Here is a 23812-nt window from a genome sequence, read left to right as displayed (position 1 = left end):
GCAGACTCCTAGAAAACTAACTGAGGTGTGATACAATTCAACCTGGTAGCTACTGGTTAAGGTCGAACTAAAAAAAAGAATTGCAGAAGGACCTTACAAGACTGAGCAACTGGATGATAAAACAGCAAATGAAACTCAATGCAGATAAAAGTGATTAATGTGGGGAAAAATAATGTTAGCATCATATGTAAAACAACAGGTTCTCAATTGCCACTCGGAACATAATAACGAGTTTATGACAGGCAATTCCACTGAAACATCAGCTTGATATTTAGTAGCATTAAAAAACATCAACCAGAGGACTTGGAGGACAGAACAGCGAGCACACGCTTCCATAAATGCCACATCCTAAGCATCATGTGCAGTTCTGGTTCCTCTCCCTGGAAGAGGACATAAAAACTGAGAAAGCTCAGAAACACGTGGTAAAGATCATGAAAAGTTTGGAGTAATCTCCATAGAGGGAACAAAAAAGTAAGCTAGGACCCTCCAGCCTGGAAAAAAGATGACTGGTAAAGGATATGACAGAAGATAAAACCACGAGGGTCCTGACCAAGCTAGTCAGCAATCTGTTGCTTGTTGTCAGTTTCAATGCAAGAAATGGGGATCACTGAACAAAACTATCAGGAGCTAAAATAATACTTCATACGACAGGTAGGATTTTCAGGATCCCTGTGATAGGAGGTTATGAGTTCTTAAAGTTCACTTGGTCTCAAGAAGCAAATTAATAGAGGAGAAATACACAAGCGACCATTAAACCCAAAAACTTCATCTCTGGTCCAAGTCCCTGAGGTCTGGAAGAATATTCTGGGCAAGGATTGTTGTACATTTACCCCATTCTTACATAAAGTGGACCATTGTTTTGGCCACTGTTCATATCTGTTCTCCCTGTGAGAACAGGCAAGAGTCCATTGCTAACATACCTGAAAGCCTTTGAGCTACACAAAAAGAGAACTAGGGAGAAGTCTGTAATTTCAAAGGATGACAAACAAAAAATGGGAAGAGGCAAAACATCAGAAATATAAGGAGGTACTAAGGTGAGGCAGGAGTGTACAGGCACATTCCCAAGTGATGGTTCGGTGACAAAGCGCCTGGAATTACCCATCCTGCCAAAGCCACACACGGATAACTCTTTTAAAGAAAAAATTTGGCTACACAGGCAAACACCTATGTAGCCAACTGTTTGCTTAAATTTTAACTGAATAGAAATACCAAGCAAGAAACTTAAAATTGTAACTTGAGCAGCCACACCCTAAGAAGAAAACCAGATTTTGGTCAAAAACAGTACTAAGATTTAAGAAACACAGAGCAACAAATTAAACAATAATTAAATACAACCATGTATTTGGTACACGGATGAGTGGTAGATGTGCAAAATCCACCTGGAGGGGAAAAGGTGCAGGGTACATACCTAGGTGAGCATTTGATGCAGCAAGGTACACGCAGTGTGGGTCCCTCCAAAAGGGGCCTGTGCTGGGCATGGGCAGCGTGGTGGTGCCTCCCACCCCTGTGCCGGCTGCAGATCACCCTGCAACACGTGCCAACAAACCTTCCTGAGCGCCAGCTGTGAAGCTGACTGGCAAGAACATGCGGTGGCGCGAGCATGCCAGCCAACTTTATTGGGACATTTGTTGGGGATAACAGAACTGCTGTTGTATCTGCGCCGCTTTGCTGGGGGTTGTTTACAAGACTTGTCCTGGAGGGAGAGAGCAGGGAGAGACAGTGTGCAGAGTTCAGCTCTGGCAGCAATGCAGCACGAGCATGCCACTGATTGTTTTCTGGGTTGGAGTTTTCCCACTGGAAGAAAGAAATGCACTGATTTCCCTTTGCTGCAGCCTCAAAAAGGGGTTGTTACATGCGCTATATTGCTTTCTTTTAATGCTAAATCTAAATTTGAAATTCATAGGCAGGAATTTTTCAAGGTGTCCGTATACTTTGAGAAGCCTCACTGACATTTAATAGGATTTAGACATTTAAAAAAAAAAAAAAACAACCACCCCAGTGGCACTAGGCTATGGTATATTAACTTTGCAGTAAACTAAAGTAAGAAAATTCTAACAAATTTCCAAAAGTAACGAATTACTAACATTAGGTAAATGTTGAAGAAAAGCATTCCATGTGCATTCCCTCTTTATCTTTCTAGGTTTTTCAGTCAACAGATTTTCTAGTTGCTCCTGAGGACATCTCTGAGCAGAACATCATCAGACTATTCATTTAGAAGCATGAGTTTTTTTCAATTTTCCCCTCTATCACAGATAAACCCCCCTGCCATCAGTGCACCAGTTTAGAAACATCCTGTGTTTCTAAAAACCAGCGATGTTAACTAAAGAAATCTCACAACATTTAATAGGGACTACTTACAAGGATGGACTGCATAATAACTTTAAACTTAAGACTTTTGCATTTTCAGACTTACCATGACTGCACATCGCTTCTGTCTTCCTTTTAAATTATTTGCAGCAATCCACATTCAAAATCACCAGAGTAGAAATTCGGCCACCTGAGCATCAGACTTGCAGTAGCACAGAGCTCAGCAGAGACAGACAAACAAAACACACTCCATTTCATCAGGTTCCCAGCCTGGGAAGTTAGGACAGTGTTTTCAGCCACTACCCAGACAGTTTTGGGCATCTTCCTTTCTGGCTATCAAGGTAAGAGTAACTGGGACAGAGCAACTGGTGCAAACAAACTCATACTATTAAAAAAACCCCAAACCAATAAATCTGCAATCCCTGGATTTGGTTGGAGATACAGAGTAAAACTGCTGAATAGCACAAGAAAATTAGACCCTGAGTTTCTTGGCTGAAATCTCCCTCCTGCACTTGACAGGAAAAAAAAACCTCCAAGAAACCAAGAGCAAAGCAAAGTTTCATGGATAAGGAAGGAAAATGGGACTACTCAGAAGATTTAAAATGATGCAGATGTAGGCTCTTAGTCTATTACAAGTCTAAGTTATACCCAATTTCAGTCAGTTTATGATTGAAGAACCTACTTTTCTTTAGCACCCAGATAAAAGCTTCCTACTCTCATTTTAGTCTGCCAGTGGTAAGCTCAGTCAAAAATAATGATCAGGACTGTTAATTTTCTAGTTTGCTTTCTGCTGATTTAATTGTTTGGATTGTCTGTATCAACAAGTATTCTTATCAGCTTAACTTGTAATAAACTCATATTAGCCGAGTCACTGACTGAAAGGAAGCTTAAACTGCTGCTCAGGAACATCAGTTGATACAGTAACAGCAGGCATAATTAAAAACAAATTTTAGTTTCTTCACATAAGTTTTAATACTTGACCTTTTGATAATTTATACAGATCATCAGAGCATAAAGATTAGATGGATTCAAAACATCCTCAGGGCTGAGCACTGCAGACTACAATGAGGACTTAAAAAAACGACACTGGTCTTCTACCCTTCTTCCATTTCAATATGTCAGAATAAATGCAAAGACACAAAAATGTTTCATGCTTGAAGTTAAAAGTTGCTAGAATTTTTTTCCTCATATACTTTAAGAGTTAAAAATTATACTTTACATACACATCCATTCAAAAGAAAATTCCGCTATGCTGCTCTTCAGCCTAAGGAGCTGCCCAAAAAGAACCTGGCCCATCACAGTTCCCAATTCAAAGAACAAACTCAAACCTTAGCAAAATACAAGGGCAAGAACTCATTTTTTATTAACCTATTTTATGGACTCTCATGAGGAAAATGAGTCCTGCCAATGGTTCTTCACTGCATGAGACTAATATCTCATCAGAGGACACAGCATTATTTCACTTTTATGTCTGTCCCTCAAGAATACTCCCTTTGATGAAGTAGTTCAAGGGCAAGCATCAGAAAGTCTGTTGTAGCAAGGTACAGCAAATGCATCTAAGCCACATTAGGACTCCATCAGTAAAACTACACATGGTAAAATTCATTTTGACAAGCAAAACAAGTATTTGCATCACGATGGCTCTAGAGGAGGATAGTACCTTGTACCACTGGTCACTTTCCTTTCAGGTCAACTTGATACAAGCAGAGAGTACCGCTGAAACTAATCCACAAAGGATGGAATTTATATTTGAAGATTCTGAGGTAGCCAACCTTTTTTTTTTCCTAGTCAGATTAAGTAATTAACCTTTTGAGCCTACATAACCTCTTGTAAACATCTACTATACAACATATATACCACCACATTTTTTTTAAACTATTACTTCAGCTATAAACAAGTATCTTGGAAAAAGCAGATATGACTCTCGCTTGAAAAACTGACAGAGAAACAGACGACCCCCAGCAGATCCGGAGGGTGGTCACAGATTCTTACCAGGCACATTTCAAGAGAGGAGTTCAAGGCATGTTCAGCACACCTGAAGATCTAGTTAACGACATTTACTAGTTGTGTCTGTCAAGCAATTAATCACTCTCAAGAAGAATCTCAGACATCAGTCTCCAGCAAAATGCATTCTGCTTTTTTTTTTCCAGGATGCTGTATATGGTTTTGTTTTGAACAACTGTTAACCAGACTAGTAGCCAGATATGCCACATGCACATTTGTATGCATACTCATGCTGATTCTCTTATCCATTAAAGAGCCTGCAGAAGTAGTAATCGGATTGGGTGTAGGTGGGGTAATAATTTTTTTTGGAACTTATGTACTTTGAATGAAATTCCAGGCTTTTCTTGTGAAGGAATTGACTAGTTACACAGGCAGTCCATTTGTTCCATTTAAAATATGGGCTTTAGATTTTACTGGTGCTGGTCCTTTGCCAGCAACAGACACGCAAACCCACCACTAGTAGGGAGTTTAAAATGGTAAAAAGAAGACACACTCGAAATCTCTTTACAGCTTTCATTTAAAATATAAAATAGGTGAAACTTCAAAAGAGGAACATCCCATTCCAACCGAAATTTTAAAATACAGTTTCATGCTAAAAGCAAAAGTTGTATACGAGCCTCGTGGAAGCTACCAAGCAATACAAAAGAAACCTAATCTTTCACAGTACTTGTATCCGTGCCTTTGCTTTCCTTGCTTATGTGAGTGGTGGCATTTTTACTGGATTGATCTAAATCCTCAGTTTTATTTTCTGTTTCCATAGCACTGCTTTCCACAGGACTCTGGGAAGATTCTTCACCTATTTCTGCTTCCATTTTTGTGACTAAATCGTGTTCTTTATCTTCCACATCCATTCCATCCTCTGTTTGCGCCAGCTTATGTCGAACTTCTTCCTCAGTTTTGTTTTCCAATTCCTCCTCTTTCTTCTTTGCTTTAAACACTTCAACTCCCATCATCCTCAGGTAATGAAGTCTCTCATTCTTGGGCACAAAGGCACGGAGTGACGTCTTTCCTTGCCAACCACACAGCACTATTGGACACTGAAGATCATCAGGTTTTCTACAAACAAGTAGTTACTTTCAGTCAATTATGAGAAAGTTAATCTTCAAAACATCATTTTATAGCCATACCCCAATAAATAAGTGCACAAGACAAAAAAAAAACCAAAAAAACAGCTCAATGCTATTAAATTTCTCAAACAAAATAATTTTCTGCCTCTGGTTTCAGAACTAATACAAGCAAGATGAAAGCTTATATTTAAGAAGTTCTCAAGAGTTTTGTCCACAAAAGGTACTTTGTCCACACAAAGAAACAATGAAAAGTAATATTTTCCATTCCAGTGCTGAACTTTACAGGGAATCAAACAAATAAATCACATGCAGTGAACTGTGGATGTCTGGCAGAACTATCAGGTCTCCTTTATAAAGCTACATAGTACACTTGTTTTAAGAATACACAGGCAAGACAGCTTCTCTGTCAGTCTCTGTATCCTATCTGGCTTTACTGTTGACCTCATTGCATCTCTATGCCTCTACTTCTGTTTTTGCTGAGTGAGAATAAATTCTTGTGCAAGTCTTTAAAGTGCATAAGTGGAAAGCAACACATCTACTTACTCAGGGTTCGGGTCATACTTCAGAACTACACTTCCCATTGCTGCAGGGAGGGAGGGTGGGGAAAACAAAAACAAAACATGTGTTACTTGGTACAATGTTAAGTGATTGTCATCTGAAAATGTTCAAGAAAACAAGTTTTCAGACAGTCACACAGCATGAGATGGCTAGCAGTTATCTACATCAATACACTGAACTATAGACAATACCAGGTTTTATTCCCTTTTTTTCAGACCGATGTATTTCTATAGTTACAGAAGCAACTGCCAAGCCTGTCTCCTCCAAATGCCAAACAAACAAATTAAAATACAAAACCCACATAATGGATTAATTTACTCAGTGAACCTAGCAAGGAACTTCTACTTAATTAAAATGAACATAAGAGTATGCCAGCTCGAACTTTAGAAAAATTTTTCATCCCATTTTGTCTCATCAAATACTGAAGAACAAGGATCAGCAATGAGTTGAAAATAAAACAACATAAATAAAAGGCTGAAAACTCATCTTCATTTCTTCAAGCATCTAGTGAAGAGGAAATAAAAATTTAATACGAGTAGACATTGCTGCTCATATTTAACAAAACAGAATCTGAATAACTATATTTGATACATAAGATCGTGACATGCAACTGCAGATGACAAAGTTTCAGCTGGAGCATTAACAGGCATAAAGATCAGAAGCGTATCTAAAATCTTTGTTCATCAGATATTTTAAATGCGGCCTCACGGCACTGCTTCACAGAAGTCACAAGTCTGGCAACTCTTCTGTTCTCTGAAGCTCATAAATCTTAAAGGCTGCAACCAAAAAGGACTGAAATTTCTAGTAGCGCACTAGGTTTCAGTAATGCTTACTTACCTAACAAGTATATTCAAGATAAATTTAGTCAAAATTTTTAGCAAACACAGTTTACGTCACAGGATTTTCACAGTCCTCTGTGTAACGTATAAAAATAATTTTGTCACAAAACAAATTATAAGACTTACCCATGTCTTTGACTTTCTTCTGTGTTTCACTGCTAAATTTAGTTAAGAATGGATTTTCCTGGGTTAGCAGAATTTTAACATCTTCTATGCAAACATTTATAATCCTCGCATTAATGAATGGGTACAGAGTATAAATTCCCTGTTTAATAAATAAATACAATTATTTCAAAATGCAACTTTTGCTTTGTGAAGGAAAAGCGTTAAAAATAGTATGTCCTTTACCTAATATTAGAAAACAATTTTCACATTTTAAACCATACTGAAAATGCAAATTGTCACTAATCTGACAAAGTTAATGCCAGCTGTGTTATAGGCTCCAGAGGAAACCAAAATACCTCCTCGGAAAATACAATGCTACGTAATTACCTCTTGTGCTAATCGGAATGCACATCCAAACTGTTCACCATCACTGTTGCGAGACCAGACTTTTATCCCTGTGTTAATAACCTGCAAACAGCAAGGCCAATAAGCGTCATTAAGGAGCATAAATTCTAAATTACCACTCTGAACTTTGTTTTTCATCAACTGTTTGACTAAAAGGAGGAAGAAGGGATAATTCTGCTGTAATGTTTGTTCATTCGCATTGGACGATGAATTAATGTGAAAATTCATCCAAGGGAAAAAGGATCTCCCACTACAGAAATGTAGTGCCCTATCAACATAAAACGCCTTTTACTCCTTTCCATATTGAAAACTGAACAGTGTGAGGAAGTGGTAGTTTTAAAATTAGGGCAATGAACTATTAATATCTAATTTTTATTTTAGTTTGAGTAAGAATTTTCTGTGTGATTTTCGGAAAGTCAAGCAAGGACAATAAAAAATGTACATGGCATTAATATTAGGACACTATATCCTTTGTGGTACTCAAAGTCTCACTACCTGACGCGGTGCACCAATTTCTTAAAATTTTGTCAATTGTGTAGCCATTTCCTGCATGGGGGATAAAAGAATAATTATTTATCCATCTTAACGATCTGTTGTAAAGATGTACTGAATATCCTCAGCAATTTTCAAGATCTGACTGGACCCAGACTGTATCTGATCTAGCTTTGAAGTCAGCTCTCTTTGATGCAAGAAGGAAGCTGGACTAGATGACCTCATTCCAACTTAAATCACTCAATGACTTGAAAGACAAGTCTTTAGCATTTGCAAGACATTTACCATAGGGAATCCTATAAAAACATTTTTTCCCCTCTAATTCACAAAACTTTATTATTCCATAATCATTCAGCTTAACAACCTTTCAAAATGTTCAGTTGTTGAAAGTACTTCAAAACAGTGTCCTCATATAATGCAGCCAGCTAATAATTCAGCTGAAGGTATCTTATTTTTGGTAGGCTTTCAGAGCTCTTAATAATTTTATAATTAAGGGGTTCATAAATACAACAGCATCAATGTAAACTTGTGAAGTTACCTGAAGACTGCATAAAAATGCAGTACACAATGGTACACACAGAGTAGTTATATATATTCCCTCTCTTTACTTTTAAGTTCCCTTTCATCCACCGAAAATTTACCAATTTTAATCCTGAAGGCTGTTATTTACCTCTCAGAGTCAAATCTTCACCTCTAATAGAGGAGGGATGGAGAGGAAAACACTAATCCAGACTAAAAAAAAGCCTGTCAAGAGGGCTAATGCTCTATATAAACAGCAAGCTTGGCGATAAAGTTCAAGGAGATACCCACTAATGCTCATAACCTCCCTTGTGAAAACCTGGAGACGAACCGTACCTTCATCTTCTCACTGTTGTTCAGAAGCACATTCCTTAGCTCCTTAGAAACCATGTACAGCTGTCTCTTCTTTCCTTCTTGAGTTCGAGTCAGTAAATTCATCTTGGGAAATGATGGGTCCAATGCATAAAACTTCCTGTAGCCATAATGCTTGCTTTGATTAACTGAGCAATGAAATCACATACTCAAAATGCACGGGTTAGCCCACTTCCTCTGGCTATCTCTGCAAACACTTAGCACTTTGGCTCCAGAACACAAAGATTAGACTTTCTAAGCTGTATGACATCAGAAAAGACAAGCTGTCATAGACACCAAGATATACTTGAAAATTTCCAGTGCAAACTCCAGTTGGTTATTTTCATTTAAGAAGTGTTTAAATGTTGAGGAGAGGAGCCCCTGATGTAAAATTAGGCAAAAATCTTTACACATGATCAACCAGACCCATCTTTTGTGATGAACTGAACTACTAATATTCCCAAATTACTAGGAATCTTACTGCCAAACCAGAAACATTTTTTTCTTACTGGATAGGAAGGAACAATGGATCATCTTCAGGGAGAAAGACAAAAGGGTCTTCTTTAAAACCAAACAACTTCATTTTTTTAGATGGTGGTGGTCTAAAAAGAAAATAACATTACACTGTCAATTTTAGTAAAAGTACTCGGCTTCAAATCAGTATATTCAGTTCATTTACTCAACACTTGCTTTGTGGTAACAACAGTATGCCAAACAGAATATGGGCATTTTCCCATGCTTCACTAGGACAACACTACCCACAATATAACTTCTTAAAATGAGGATGCAAAAGAAGTGCTTTAAAACAGAAACCACAAAACCAAGTAAACAGAGATTTCTGACAGTGATTGTGAAGACAATAAAGATCTTCCAAATGTTAAGTTCTGAAAGTTTTTTTTCCTTAGCAGAGACTTTGCAAATGTTAATAAGAAAACTGGTTAGTTTCCAAACTTGCTGAAATACAAGACAGAAAACATGGAAATGCAGGACAACTGAATGAATTCATTAATTCTTCTTGATCGACTTCTAAATGAGTCCAGTAACAAAAGAACTATAGAATACTCAGCAATTACAAAGCTGTCACAGGACAAATACTTACCCACATACTCCTTCCTTTTTGCTTTGCTCAGTGCCCAAATTCTGCAATCCTTCCATTTTCTTAGACTCTTCATTTTCAGCAAGTATTGGTTCTTCAGTAATACAGTCAGACCCATTATCTGAATTAGTCGCTGTCACTTCAGTATCTCCTATTCTTTGTGGTAACTTCTGATGAACCTATTTCAGATTAAATTACTTTCAACAAAGCAAAGTAGAATCTTAACTTGTAACAGAAGGCACCTATGTTCTCTCTTTGTGTGTGCTTAATTCTTGTCAATTTGTATGCAAGTGCTTAAACAGATCCATTCAGAGAGTTAATCTGATTACTAGATCAAGATACCACTATATAAATTGCATTTACCTCTAGTACTCATCTGGACAGTTTCGTACCAACTGTCCAAGAAAGTTATTTTTGTACCATTTACAAAATCACGTTCAAGCACTCAGAGAAGACTACTTTAAGACAGGCTCTGCTGTTTTCCTCCTAGCACTCAAAGTGACACATGCATCCTGCTGCTGCACACCTTCCAGGAGAGTGCTACAATGTTCAACTTAGAACAGAATAAACTACTTAGATGACACTTGCTTCTGAATAAATGCTTCTTCCCTATAGCCACATACATTTTACTCGTAAGCTGTTCTAATTAAGCAAATCAAATTAACAAAAACATCTAAAGGAGCTTATTCACACAAGACGTTTTTCTCATAGACGTGACAATCTAAGAGATCAAATAAATCACGCCAACTTAAAATCCTGTTGACAGGATTTTAAAGACAATTGACAACAAATGGATTAAAGTCAGATGGCTGAAGCTGCTGCTCCTAACAGTTTTACATCCACTCCCCCTGCTGCTGATCTGCTAGACTAATCTGTTAGTGAATCACCCCTGAGCAACCAGCCACAGAGTAAGATAAACTGAAATCAGAATCAGCTTACAACACAGCAGAAAAAAGCCTTCAGCAGGGGGACCACACACACTGAAGGAACTGACAGCTTTAGCAATCTAATATAATCTGCTTCTGTAATTCTTTCAAAGTCTTAATTTTAGGTTCAAGCTTTATCTTACTATTTTATTATAATTTCAAAATCCCCTCTCTTTTTTTCTATTTTAGAAGTTGTCATTTTTTTTTAAGTACTTAAGGGATTTAGGAATTTATTCTTAACTGACACACTGAGCTATAACTGAAAGGCAGATACAAAATAGTTATAGTATGTTTTCTATTATGTGTAATATTTAAAAAAAAATCTGAAACATTATTAATAATTAACATTTTAGATGTTTTAGAAAAAGTTACCTTAGGCTGACGTTTATTCCATGGCATGGGAGACTTTTTTATTAACACAGCCACAAAGAAACCGCCTGTGTTCTGGTGATGTGGCAATATCCTAAGACTAGAGAGAAAAGAAAAAAAATGTTGAAGTGTATTCATGTCTGCATTCAGGCTCTCACAAAATACTAGAAGTGTCACATTTATAATCATTTTCAGGATAGGCTAAGTATTCCTAGTAGGATTGTGCAGATTTAATTTATCAAACTAGAAACAGGATCTAAAGTAGAGCATTCTGGCAAAATTACTTGCATCAGTGCAACACATTCATTTCACAGTTCACATCCGAGCTTTAATGACTCATTTCTAAACAATATTTTTAGAATAGCTATGGAAAGCCTTTCATAGCAAGTAAATCACACTGTTAAAATGTTGAAGTTTTACATACTTTTCCAGTAATTTTGGCTATGCATCTCTACTGGATGCAAAGAATTAGACCTCTTTGTGTGAGTAGTTATTCCTCAGAAGCAACATGCAATAATTTCTCTGAATTCACTGGACTTTAAATAGTCTACTGCCATTACATAGGAAGCAATCAAAATATACTCAGACCTATTCAAACAGGTCTATACTGCAATACATTCCTAATCCGACCTAATTATAATTTGCCCACCATCATACATGTTAATCATAAAAATCCTCATAAGATCTACTCTGGGAAAACTTACCAACGCTCTAGATTCATTGCCTTTAGCTTCTCTTCATCTTTTACTGGAAACATAGTGGGACGTATTTGTGTTTGTCTATTTGAAGGCACATCTTTCCACTCTTCAAACCACTGTCCATCTTTCAGCATTACCTTCAAAGGAAGAAGTATAAATACTGTAAAGAACATAGGTCACCATTTTATAAATTTTAATTATAACACTTCCAAACCAAGGTTTCGATGCCAAAAAGAGAAATTATTTTCTGGTATAGAAAAGGACTACTGCTGTCCAGTAGAGATTAGAACCGAGGAATCCCAATTTCATTATGTAAGAAAGATGCAAGAGTGCAATACAACAGCTTGGTAATCATAGAGCCCCACGACACAGGCGTGCATAGGTCATTGATAGAGATGTTTTCAAGGAAAGCTGCTGAAGAACCATGTCTCTCATTAATTTTCTAGTGTCTGTAACTTGACCCAGAACTCAGAACACATCTGTAAATCCACTTTTACACTGCGTAGACCTAACATCACCTCATTCTGGCTAGAAGTCAAAGCTTTTGATGGACTGTTGAGATACAAGCAGAAGGTTAGAGCCACAAATCTTGTAGGAAGGCATTCTGAATGCTCTTTAAGAAAGAAAACCAAAGTGAAAAAATAAGTCAGGGAAAATCTCACTTCAGAGCTCTAGATGCCTGGTTTTGTATCAGCTGTAAGGAAGTTCACATCTGGGTACACATGGGGCAAATGCAAAAAGTTAATATCTGAAATGAAGGTCCATTTTTGTCATTAAGGCAACAAAATAAAATAAAGAAGTTGCAGAGATGGTGACTTCAGGACTGGCAAGTATGATGAAGTGGTTTCATACATCCCACTGTGATTGTCTTGAAAGTTTAAGAAAGTTTAAATTAGTGTTCTACTGGAAGCAGAAATGTAATATTTACCTAGATTACCATTTCCCTAAGAACTTTAGAACACAGATTTCAGCATCATGAAGTGTGGCATTTCTCAGCCACTGATTAGATCACATCTGATCATAAAATATTGTGCATTTGCACATTCTTGAAATAGAAATTACTGCACTTCCAGAATTATTATTTCAAGCCAAAATATGCTACATGTCATAGTCCTAGATGGAGACAAGACAGACTGTACTTCTTTGGAAGTCACAACTGAAGCTTGAGAAAAAACAAACAATGGGACTGATAAATAACTGTAGGTCAAACAAGTCTAGAACTATTTTGGATTTACCAGAATAACTGCCCAACAGCCCTGCACTGTTCAGTTTTGGCATATCAGCCTAACTGGTAGACTGGTGTGACTGGTACAATGAGAAAGCACCAAAGAACACACTGCACATTTTACTAGCCATGTGCTAGGGTAGAACACAGAGTGAAAGTGCTGTAGATTATCAGATCTGGAGTTAGAAAGGTCTCTTCTTTCAAGACTGAAATAATTCACTGGAGTTCACTCATCATCTGGCTTCAGGAGTACTGATTGCTACTTCTAAGCACCTAAGTGTCCCTCAAACAAAACCCTATTTCTGTGTTGCTGTTTCCAGAGATTTACAGCCAACTGATGCTCAAGAATATTCCATGTAATCAGTCACAGAGCTCCCAAGTGAACAGATGTTTCCCCAGGGAATAAAAGAACAGCAGCAATAAAAGTAAAAACAGTACCAAAGCAAGAAAATACATTCAATGACAAGCTAGCCAATAGGGTCTGCAAAAATACAGTAGAAGCAAATAAGGACTGAAGAAAGTCTTGCAAACTTTCAACAGATTTTATTAGCCTAGCTTCTAAAATACGTTTAGGAGATTTATATTTCAACTGCAGAGAAATAAATGCAACAGGGAATACAATATACTCTTAATGATCATTATATATATAAACACATATATATAGTAGCTTTACATAGAACCCAAAAAAAAGGTAAAATTAAGATTACAGAGCCACAGTTACGCATTTTACATTTATTCTTCAGGTACAAGCATAGTGTAAACTTTTGGAATTGTAAGAAGAAGGAAATCAGCTAGTTTCTCAGCTGGATTTCCAATGGCAGAACATAAGCAAATCTTTATTCCACATATCTTGTTCATTAGTCTGCACACAGCCATAAACTTGCAGCCTGTCATTGCAAGAGACTAGTGAGATGGTAAGACAGAACAAGCAATGGCACTGCAAAGGCATACACTCATAACTAAAATTTAATCAGTTTCTTTCCCTGCTACCAGGACGGCCTTCTACTCTTCTTGAGTATACTCTTAACAGGAAGCTGAAGCAGCTTCGGGTTTTTTTGCCCTTCCCTACTAGTCTGTTTTCAGATCTGAAGTCACACAAGACATAGAACAAAATACAGGATTCTATTAATATTTTAGGATTAGTCACATCACTGCAGGCTTTATAGCTAATTTCCCTAATGGGTTTCACAGGTTTTACTTCCAAATGATTCAAATGGACCAGCTGAAGAACTGCAGAATCTAACATTCACACACTCTAAAGACCGAGGAGAATGGATAACTTTAAAAGCGGCTGAAATTATATTGCCATCTACAGGCCACATGCACACAACAGGAAAGGGAATTATAACACTAAAGTATAGGAGAGAGATCAAAGAAAGGTAGAGGTAAGAGAATAGCAGACGAAGAGACAAGAACTTACTATCAGAAAGACTTTTAGCTCTCTCCCCTAAACATCAAATCACTGGCATTAATCCAGCTCAACTTAACATTGTAAAATGCTACACTTCAAAATTTCCCTAACTTAGCACTCTACCACAGACCAAGAACTTCAAAAAACTATCAGTTTAAGTACCTTCCATTTTGTAATTCCCGGCATCCTCTTCAAGCCTGGTAACTCAGAAGAGACATCCGCAAGTTCTAAGGCACCTGAAATCCCAAGAATATAAATGGTCTTGAAAATAGAATTGAAGAGTTGTGTTGCTAATTAACTTTTATGAAAATAGTTTTCCTTCAAGTTTTAAGACCATTTTAAGAACACTGTTTTTTAAAACTTTCAAGAAACAAAATGATATACAGCTACTATCACGTAAATTAACAAAGATGGTAAGAACTGTTAATAATAACTATATAAGTTTGCAACTTATCAATTAACCAAAATATAACAGTTCAATATTTTTTGTAGCAACTGCATAGAGTAGTGCTCTATGACTTCTATCATTAAATAACAGTGTTCTAGGCAAAGTCATCATCTAAGTTTTTATTCTCATTTACTTAGTATTTCAATTTACCATACTGTTTAAGTATTTTTCAGGGAATAACTCTTGGGATAACAAAGCCTTCTAAAAGGCCTGCTATGTTTTCATTTTATGGACTTAACATCTCAATATATTCCAGTGTGAAAGGAAAGAGAATTTATTATTTTTTAAATTGAAAGGAAAATTCCAAAAACTGTTTAACAGTAAGGTAAGTACTATCAAAGTAACAGGACAAAAGACTATGTGTCTAAAATATGTCAAATTACTACAAGAGATATTAGAGTATAACTTAATCTACTGAATTAAAGGTTTAAAGTGCCCCAAGTCCAGAAAGAATGATATAAAAATTCACTGTTTAAAAAGGTGATCTCTCCAGAGATTAATAACTTTAAAATTTCTTTTTTGTGATTCTGAATACTTAAGTTTTTAACAGTCAGGTAGGCTTTTTCCTCATGCCGAACACAATTTATCAACCACTTCTACATGACTAACCATTGACTCTTACAGTGACATTTAAGCAAATCTTTTAAATAAATGAAAAAGTGATATGTGAATTCATAGACAAATTCAAAGATGACATTTCAAATGTGATTAAGCTTGATATTTGCATCCGTCCTTTGAGTAGTCCTGTCCCTCTACAGCATTACTTCAGCTGATGCCTCAAGACTACATTAGACTGATAAGGCACTAAAGAGTCCATTAGAAGTAGCACAATTTCCATTAGTTTCTAAATGGTACAAAAGTGCCCTTTCCTTACTCCCTCAGCCATAAGGGGAAAGCAGTCTCATCTGCTCTACAGGTAGCAGTTAACACTGCTTTAGAAAGCACCAACAATCTTCTGGACTGACCTCAGTGAATTCTTGAGGTCCAGTGCCCCTTGCAGACCACTACACTACCTCACCCTTCTTTAGCTACACCTGTGTTCAAGTTCCAAGGGTAACATTCACTTGTTGGGGACACATCATAGCCTCCAGGTACACTTCAAAATACCTCCACTGGGCCAAGACTAGATCTTAATGGAACAGCCAGTCAAGACCCTTCTTTCCAAGTACTGAATTTGCCCCAGATACTGCAATTGCTGGCCTCTGTTAACATCCATACTGCTTCATGCCCCTATCCAAACTAGTCGTTAACTTTAACATTGGTTTACTACAACCTTCAATAAGCCAAGCCTAATATAATATACTGGAAACACATCCATGCCTACCAAAGAAACTACCTCTAAATAAAAATGTCATTTGAGTGGAAATTAAATAGTCAGTTCCTAATTAATCTGCAAGCACTTTAGCTAAACTGCTGTTTCTGAGACAATGAAATTCCATGCACAGTTTGGGGCCAGAATACTGACTGGCCAGAATACTGACATTACACAAAACAGGTTACCAACTTCCAGAATAAGCTCAGGTCCAGGAGCAATACAGTTGCTTCTGCTCTGTAAAAGGCTCAATTTAACACAAAGCCAGTGGAAATTTTCATGCCAAATTTCATTAGATATCTCCAAATTTCAGGCCACTGATTCAGAAAAAACAGGATCCACCAGCTACTAAATGGGCTACTAAACTCTACTATCACAAAGTAATGCAGTGTAGCTTCTCAGTCAGTCTCAATTTTTCCACCTTTTGTTACCTCGGCCATCATATGCAAGTCAAAAATGTAAAAAAACCCATGAATTTAAAGACATTAAAATTTCAATCATGTCAAAATGTGGGTCAAAGGATGCAAACTAGAAGCGTATTACCCACGCTAAGCTTATCACTAGTACCATAACACCCATATCTTTTTTTTGCGCTGAGGGGAAAAAAAAAGTTCCGTACTCCATCCAAACTCACATTCTCACCTTGACTTTTTTCCAGCAGAGATGCGATCACAGCTTCATTTTCGATAGGATTCAATGAACACGTAGAATACACCATTCTCCCACCTTCTGCCAGCTGTTCAACACCACGGGTTGCAATTCTCAGCTGCAATCTAACAGAACACTTTTGGTCTAGCCACCTGTCATTCAGGAACCCGAAAGAAGCTATACTGCAGACATACAACTCTCCATGGACTAAGCCAGTACTTAGGGAGTTCCACAGCTGTCACCAGTACACAAATTAAAGTCAGTTTCAAACTTTATCAGCTTAGTGCAGTCTATAATGCAGACACACTCACAATTACACCTATTAAATTAGAACAGCAATTAGGTCAAACATAAACAATGATCCAGGATAGCTTTTAACATAGCATTCTGTATTTTGTTCTTTCTAGTGCCCCATCAAGTTTATTATCAAGTACTCAACACTAGAAAAATAACACCCCAAAACATGACTCTTCTCAGAAATTCAGAGTTAAAATGAGCAGTAATCTGACCATTAAAAATGTTGCGAACAACACATCTTAGGTAGCAATGGAACACTGAGAAAGGTATCACTGAGCTGGATGACAGCTTAGACCCCTACCTCCACACTTACAACTAAAAGAAAATCTGCAACTATGAATGAATTACCAAGCAGTCATAGGTCAGCTGAGTCACAGTAATCAATGGCACCCTCAGTGTGTTAAAAATACACAGTGAAACGTTCTAAGCTTTGTCATCTGTGTTTCAATCTGCATTTTATCATGTGCCCGCACTAGCCTAAGTACTCATTCATCATCAGTTAACATAAATCAACCTCAGGTAACTGAAATTGTTTATGTATGTCTATTATCCTAAAGACTTTAAAATATTACGAGCAAATTTTACAAGTTATTGTATTTTCCAAGAGTATTTGGAACGCTAAGAATCCCAACCAAATAATTTCCTAGGCTTTATTAGCTACCCTGTCTAAATCAATTCAATGAACATTAATATGTCAGATATTCATAAGAATACAAGCAATTTGGATTCACATGCTCCATTCACATCCAAAACCTTACACTTCCTCTGAATAGCACATAAGCTCTTGATTTGAGAGAAAAGTGAGTCTTCTTTGTCTCTGCTTTGTCATGTATTAACATGTGAATGCATGCAGATGTTGAAGATATGGGGAAAGGAAGAGAGAGAAATGAAAGAAGTGCAGATGTGTAAAACAAGCATTTTTACCCGTGGAGCTGCAAACTGTTTTGTGTTGTCCACTTCTTCCACACATCAATGTTTTTCCTCATGGTTCCATCTCCGCTGCAACAGAGGTTGAGTAGATTTGTATTATTTGTGTGTAAAACTCTTTTCATATCCAAGTCATTTATAGCAGAATAATTTTTACAGTCCTCTCACATTAACTAGTTTTCTAACACTGTATTCTTTGTTTCCTCACTGTCTTTGTGTTTCAGTATCCTGAGTTTAAGTTCAAAATTTGAAGCCCTTTAACTGACCATATTTAATGACCATTTGGAATGAAAAAAGTTCACCTTGATTCAGTAGCCTCACATCTAAGACAACTTAAGGCATTTGATTGTTTTGGAAGTTACTATAAATCATAACTCAAAAAGCATGATTTGGTAACACAAAAAAACTTAGCATGGCACTTAGTGCAGTAACATTCATGTATTCAAGTTTACATGCCAGATACCTGCAGGGGACGTCACATAAAATCCTGTCATAGAAGAGGATCTCTTTTCTTCCATCAACATCTATTTGTAGGTTAGGAATGCTGGAGGCATCATGATTTACCACCATGATGCACGGACTGTTTAATCTCTTAGCCTGATGAACCAGCAAATAGCAGCGCTTGTTGTCGACATCATTAGCAATTACAAAACCCTCTGGAACATAAAACAGTGGGAAGATGCTTTACTATTCAACATCTAAGTAATTTTACATAGTTTATTGCCTTATGTTCAAAGTTGTATAAACCTTCCAGTAGAGATTTTTACTTAAAAGGCTGCTCATGAATAGAGGAGCCCTTACTGAGCATAAAATAACTTAAAGGTATGTTGAAGTTTAACTGATGTGCCATAGTCTCAAGAGTTCTAGCTTCCATCTAGCAGCAGTAAGACACAGCCAAAGGCTCTTCAACTTTTCAAAGTAAAACCCCTGTAACAGAGAAAACCCCCACTATCACCACTCTCTACATCAGCAAAGTTTCAGTAGAATGCAGAAAGAATCCACACACTCCCATAACTTTATATTTCAGTGGACAGTATTTTCTGTGAGCATCTAACCAAGAGTAAAGATTCTGAAACTTACAAAGAAGATAAATATCACAACTACTTTAAGTCTAAAACAGCTTAATCCAGTGTTTGCAGGATATCGCTAAACCACAGGGGCTCATGGGCCACCATCTACTAGGTAAATCTCATTTATATACAAGAATTAAGCTCTAATCACAGGTGCTGTACTCTGAACTGCAAAGATATATATAGAGATATATATATACACACATATATAACTCATCTCTCTCCTTCACGTCAAGGAAGCCCATGAAGTTTCAAAGCAAAGGTGGGGAACCTTTATCTTTTACAAGAAAAAGCAGAAATTCCAAGTCACAAAAGTTTTTAGTAGTTTTCCAGACTTACTGGGAAAAGGAACATTCATGTCTGCATGCAACATTTCAATCAGTTGTGCCGTCTTAGATCCAGGTGCAGCACACATATCTAAAATCTACAAACACCAGAAAGTTAAAAAAAGTCCTGTTTTGTATTTTTCAAGTACTCGAGAAATTTACTATGTGTTCTTGTTTAAACTAAGTATTTTTGCACATAGAGAATTGATTGTTCTGAACACCAATTTGAAAACAAAGTACAGTCCTGATCTTTGTATGCTTTACCTTTGAGAGTCTAAAATATAAAAAGGACTTTACATTGTAGGGAACAAATACATCAGATGAAATAGAATTTGAAAGACGAACCTGAACACAGATATAGGGGTATGGTCCTTTTACCAGCAATTCCAACTGAAGTTAACTGGTACTTTACATATACACACACATATTGAGAGCAAAGTTACAATCAAGAGCAAGTAGTACTCTTCTTTAAACTATTAGTAAATCAATCAGAGACAGCTGATTATATAGATTTTATAAAAATGAGTTGCTATCCCTCCCCACACATTTGCATTTTAATGCAAAAAATCAAGGCAGCATAATCTCTTGTTTCTCTTTCTTGAAGAAGCACTTGGGAAGTTTTTTAACTGCCCTGAGGCAGCTGAACAGAACAGCACCAACATCAACAGACATGAGCACCTAAATTCTAGTGCATTTCTCCTTCCTGGTTCATCAGGAACTTGGCTTGTGATCAAGTCATTTGTAGTCACTTTCACAGCAAATCAATTAATATTTAATACTGTACTCTTAAGTAAGGAAGCTTAGAGTCTTTCCTCTTGCCTAGTTACAGATTTTCAGAAACACATGTCTATCTCCCGGATCTTTGGCTCTGTTAAAAATTAGATGAAATCATGCAACAGGATAAAGGATGGGAAGGGATCTGCTCAGATCCTCATGCAAGACCCTGGCATGAACAAGACTAAACAAGAAGACAGCCCCCAGAGAAAAGCAAAGAGAGCTCCAAAGAGCACTTGGTAAAGTGCTAACTCATCATGAAACGCACTCAGTACAACGACATCATACCTGCTCTTTAAAGTAACAGTTGTGATGCTATTGTTTTCTAGTTTTGCAGGTAATATGAAAAGATAATGAAGAATATACAAGGCTAAACGTGCTCTAAAACTTGCCACCAAACTGATGGTGAGGAAAACTAAATTGTGAAAAATAGATTTAAAATGAACACAGATATGGAGAGGCTTGACAGTCACTAAGTTGATCCTTGTACAAAATGGAATCAGCACATAAGACATCATGTACAGAACATGCTGGTTAAGCATGAAAAGTAACCTGCAGTTCTGGTCATAACAAGCAGATCAGAAGCTAAGACACTAAGGACCAGAAAAATCCTAAATGACAAGAGTTGCAGTTATTTGCTGTCTTGGCACAAGACAGGATAAAGAATCTATTCTAAGCCTGACTTATGAGCACATCTGTGAAATCTTACACTCATTTCTGGAAAATGCCTGCTGAAATACAGTCACCCAAGTTAAATATTCAATGTAAAATCTGTATACTGCTAGTTTACCATATACAATGTGTGTGTAAAAATACTCCCACAGTTTGTGTTTTACATTAAGTTGAACATGTTCACTACCTGTTCAACTCCAGACAAAACTGAAAATGCACCTGTGACACATCAGGACTGAGTCTTTCAATTCATTATTCACTTAAGAGAGATTAGAAGACCTTGACTCACATCAGTCCTGTGACATACATTGGGTTGGGGTGAAAGCAGAAGATAAGATGAAACACTACATATGCTAGGTAATGTTAATATAAAAACAAGTAGTTACAAACATGTCGGAAGTTTGAAAAACTTAAAATTTTAAGATATGCCATGAAAATTTAAGAAAGAACACAACATGACTGCTTAAGGTAACAAAGCAACTAGCTAACTAATTTAAGAGATCAAGAGAATAAGGCCACCTGACAGATTTAGTCTGCAAGCAAGCATAAAGTATGAAAACATCACAGAAGTTAGAATAGAAAGTTTGCTACCAGATATCCCCATTCCTACAGTCTGCTATTGGAAAATATCATGGGCATTCCTTAGACACCTCCGTTAAAGTTAGTACCCTATAGCGTTCAGCCATCACCAGTACTGTGTTTCAATTCACCCAAATTATTTTGCCTAACACATTTATAGAGTAGAAATTTGCAACTTCTTCAAAAGGCATAGAGGAGTGAAATCTATCTGGTAGAGAACATTATCATTTGAATCTGGAAAATTACATCTGGTTCACAGTGTGATGGAGAGTAGGAAGTTAAAAACAGTCATCTTACTTTAAAAGCACGTTGAAACATGAATATGTAACTCAAATGCAGCTGAACACATTTACACTTTGAAAATAAGACTATGCAGCTACTTAAAACCTAAGTGTTTCTTACAGGGTAGTACATACAGCTGAAAAAGCAGATGTTCACTGTGTTTGTGATATGAACACTAGTTGAGTGTTGCTGTTGATGTGCAGAAAGCCTAAAACACACCAACACAAAACAGAACTGTGTATCAGCATTGATACTGCTGTTGTGATGTGTAGTTTAATCAAACTAACTTCAGGGAAAAAGCTTTAGTACACATTATATTCTAGTTACCTTATGATGAGGGCTAACGTTAAGCAGCAGAGGTGGGATCATACTAACAGCCTCCTGACGACTGATATTTCCCTTGAAAGGAAAAAAGAAATTCAATCTGTTTTTATTCACAAAACAATGCACTTCTTTTGCAATAAAATTTTTAAATCACTATGTAGTAAAATAAGAAAGCAGTCAGAAACACACTACTATAAATCTAGGTTTAAATTTTACTAGAATTTAACAAAAAAAGCAATCACAGTATTCACACAAGTGTATTTTCTGATAATTGCATATTTACTCCAATTGTATTAATTCTACAGATGTAGTTTCTGCTCAAAAGAGATGAGAAACTGGCTTCAACCAAGTGACAAAGTCCCATCGCTTAAGCTAAGTCTTGTCATGCACACACATGCACTTTTTACCAGATTTAAACATCTGGTTTCTAACAGCAACTAATTATTTTACAGGGACTCATTTTAGCATCGCCAAACAAACACAAAAAAACTGCAATTAATTTAGGAAAAATATGTGTAGCTGCGGTTATGCACAAGAGTTGTGGGATGAATCACAGTCAGCAGCAACATAAAATCCAGATTCTTCTCAGTTACTCAACTTTTGAGAGAAAAGGTAAAGTCTAATGCTCTCATAATGTAATTCAATAAAGCACTGCTCAGGACATGAAAGAAAAAAATCAAGATCTATCCGAAACTTACACACTCTGTCTCGCTAACCAGAAACTGATGAAACTTTTCCAGTTGTGGGGACTTGCGTAAGATTTTTCTACTCAAGTTAGTGTGCCAGGCTAACTCTTCCGGATACCTTGTGGAAAAGAGACAGGAAAAGGGCAGAAGCAGAATAAAGAGAGCAACACACCAGGCTGGATGTCAGGAAGGGTGCCTTAACTCGCCTCCAGACCACTCACCAGCTCAGCGACTGTGGCATCTCGACTTTTTGACCATCCACCTCCAGGTTCTGCAGCTCCCTGAAGTATTTTTCCTTCAAGCAGTGGAGAATCTCTTTGGCATGGCTGCATGCGACAGACGTGCAGAGGGACACCGGATGGAGAACCACAGAACCACGGGATGGTTTACACTGGAAGGGACCCCTAAGGATCACCTAGTTCCAGCCCCCCTGCGGCGGGCGGGGACGCGTCCCAGTGGAGCAGCTGGCTCAGGCACCCCTTCTCCCGGACAGCATCCCGCCCCCGCGGTGCCCGGGGCAGGTCCCCAGGGAAGCAGCCCCAGCCCTACCTGCGGTAGCCCGTGATGCGCAGCGTGGCGGGCAGCGGCTCCCGCAGCGCCGCCATGAACGCGTCCCACTCGCCGGCGGGCACGATGCCCAGCTCCTGGTAGTACCGCTCGAACAGCTCGTTCTCCTTCACGATCTCGGGGTAGCCGCCGGCCCAACCCTGAAGGAACACGCCGCCGCCCTTAGCCCGCCGGTCCCGCCGCTCCCCGTCCGCCGCTCTTCACCCCGCCCCGCCTCGGCCCGGCTCTCACCGCCTGGTCCCCGGCGCCGCCGCCGCCGCCCCGCTCCTGCCGCTGCTGCTGCTGCTGCCGCCGGCGGTCCCGCGCTCGCCGGCCCATGGCGGCCAGGCGGCGGCCGAGCCGCGACACTAGCCCCGCCGTGGGGAAGGAAGGGTGGCCACGGCCACGGTCGCTCCCGCTCCGCTCCCGTTGGGCCGGAGGGACCGCGCAGCTGCCGCGCGCCACGTGCTCCCGCCACTGGCGCGCACGCGCGGACACGCCCACCCATTCCTGGAGCCCCTTCCCGGCGGAACTTCCCGAGAACCCGAG

The 23812-nt window shown here is 38.2% G+C and overlaps 1 protein-coding gene across 1 annotated transcript; it reads right to left on the bottom strand.

Moving 5' to 3' along the window:
• Nucleotides 1-4810: 4810 nt before the first annotated feature.
• NSUN2 (NOP2/Sun RNA methyltransferase 2) lies at nt 4811-23743 on the bottom strand. The gene is made up of 19 exons (XM_051798982.1): nt 23516-23743; nt 23267-23424; nt 22939-23043; nt 22730-22835; nt 22035-22106; nt 19414-19498; nt 18468-18660; nt 18002-18076; nt 16775-16905; nt 14535-14608; nt 11743-11873; nt 11042-11138; nt 9747-9922; nt 9157-9249; nt 8633-8768; nt 7268-7348; nt 6902-7040; nt 5922-5961; nt 4811-5367 (listed from the first exon to the last, which is right to left on the bottom strand). The coding sequence occupies exons 1-19, from the start codon at nt 23600-23602 to the stop codon at nt 4962-4964; spliced, it is 2385 nt and encodes a 794-aa protein (XP_051654942.1). The 5' UTR covers nt 23603-23743; the 3' UTR covers nt 4811-4961.
• Between the last annotated feature and the right edge of the window lie 69 nt (nt 23744-23812).

This window comes from Manacus candei, unplaced genomic scaffold (assembly GCF_025592945.1).
Source record: "Manacus candei isolate 608988 ecotype Guabito, Panama unplaced genomic scaffold, ASM2559294v1 h1tg000049l, whole genome shotgun sequence".
Classification (NCBI taxonomy): Eukaryota; Metazoa; Chordata; class Aves; order Passeriformes; family Pipridae; genus Manacus; species Manacus candei.
Note: the sequence above shows the minus strand (reverse complement) of the source record. Positions and strands in the feature narration are given on the sequence as shown.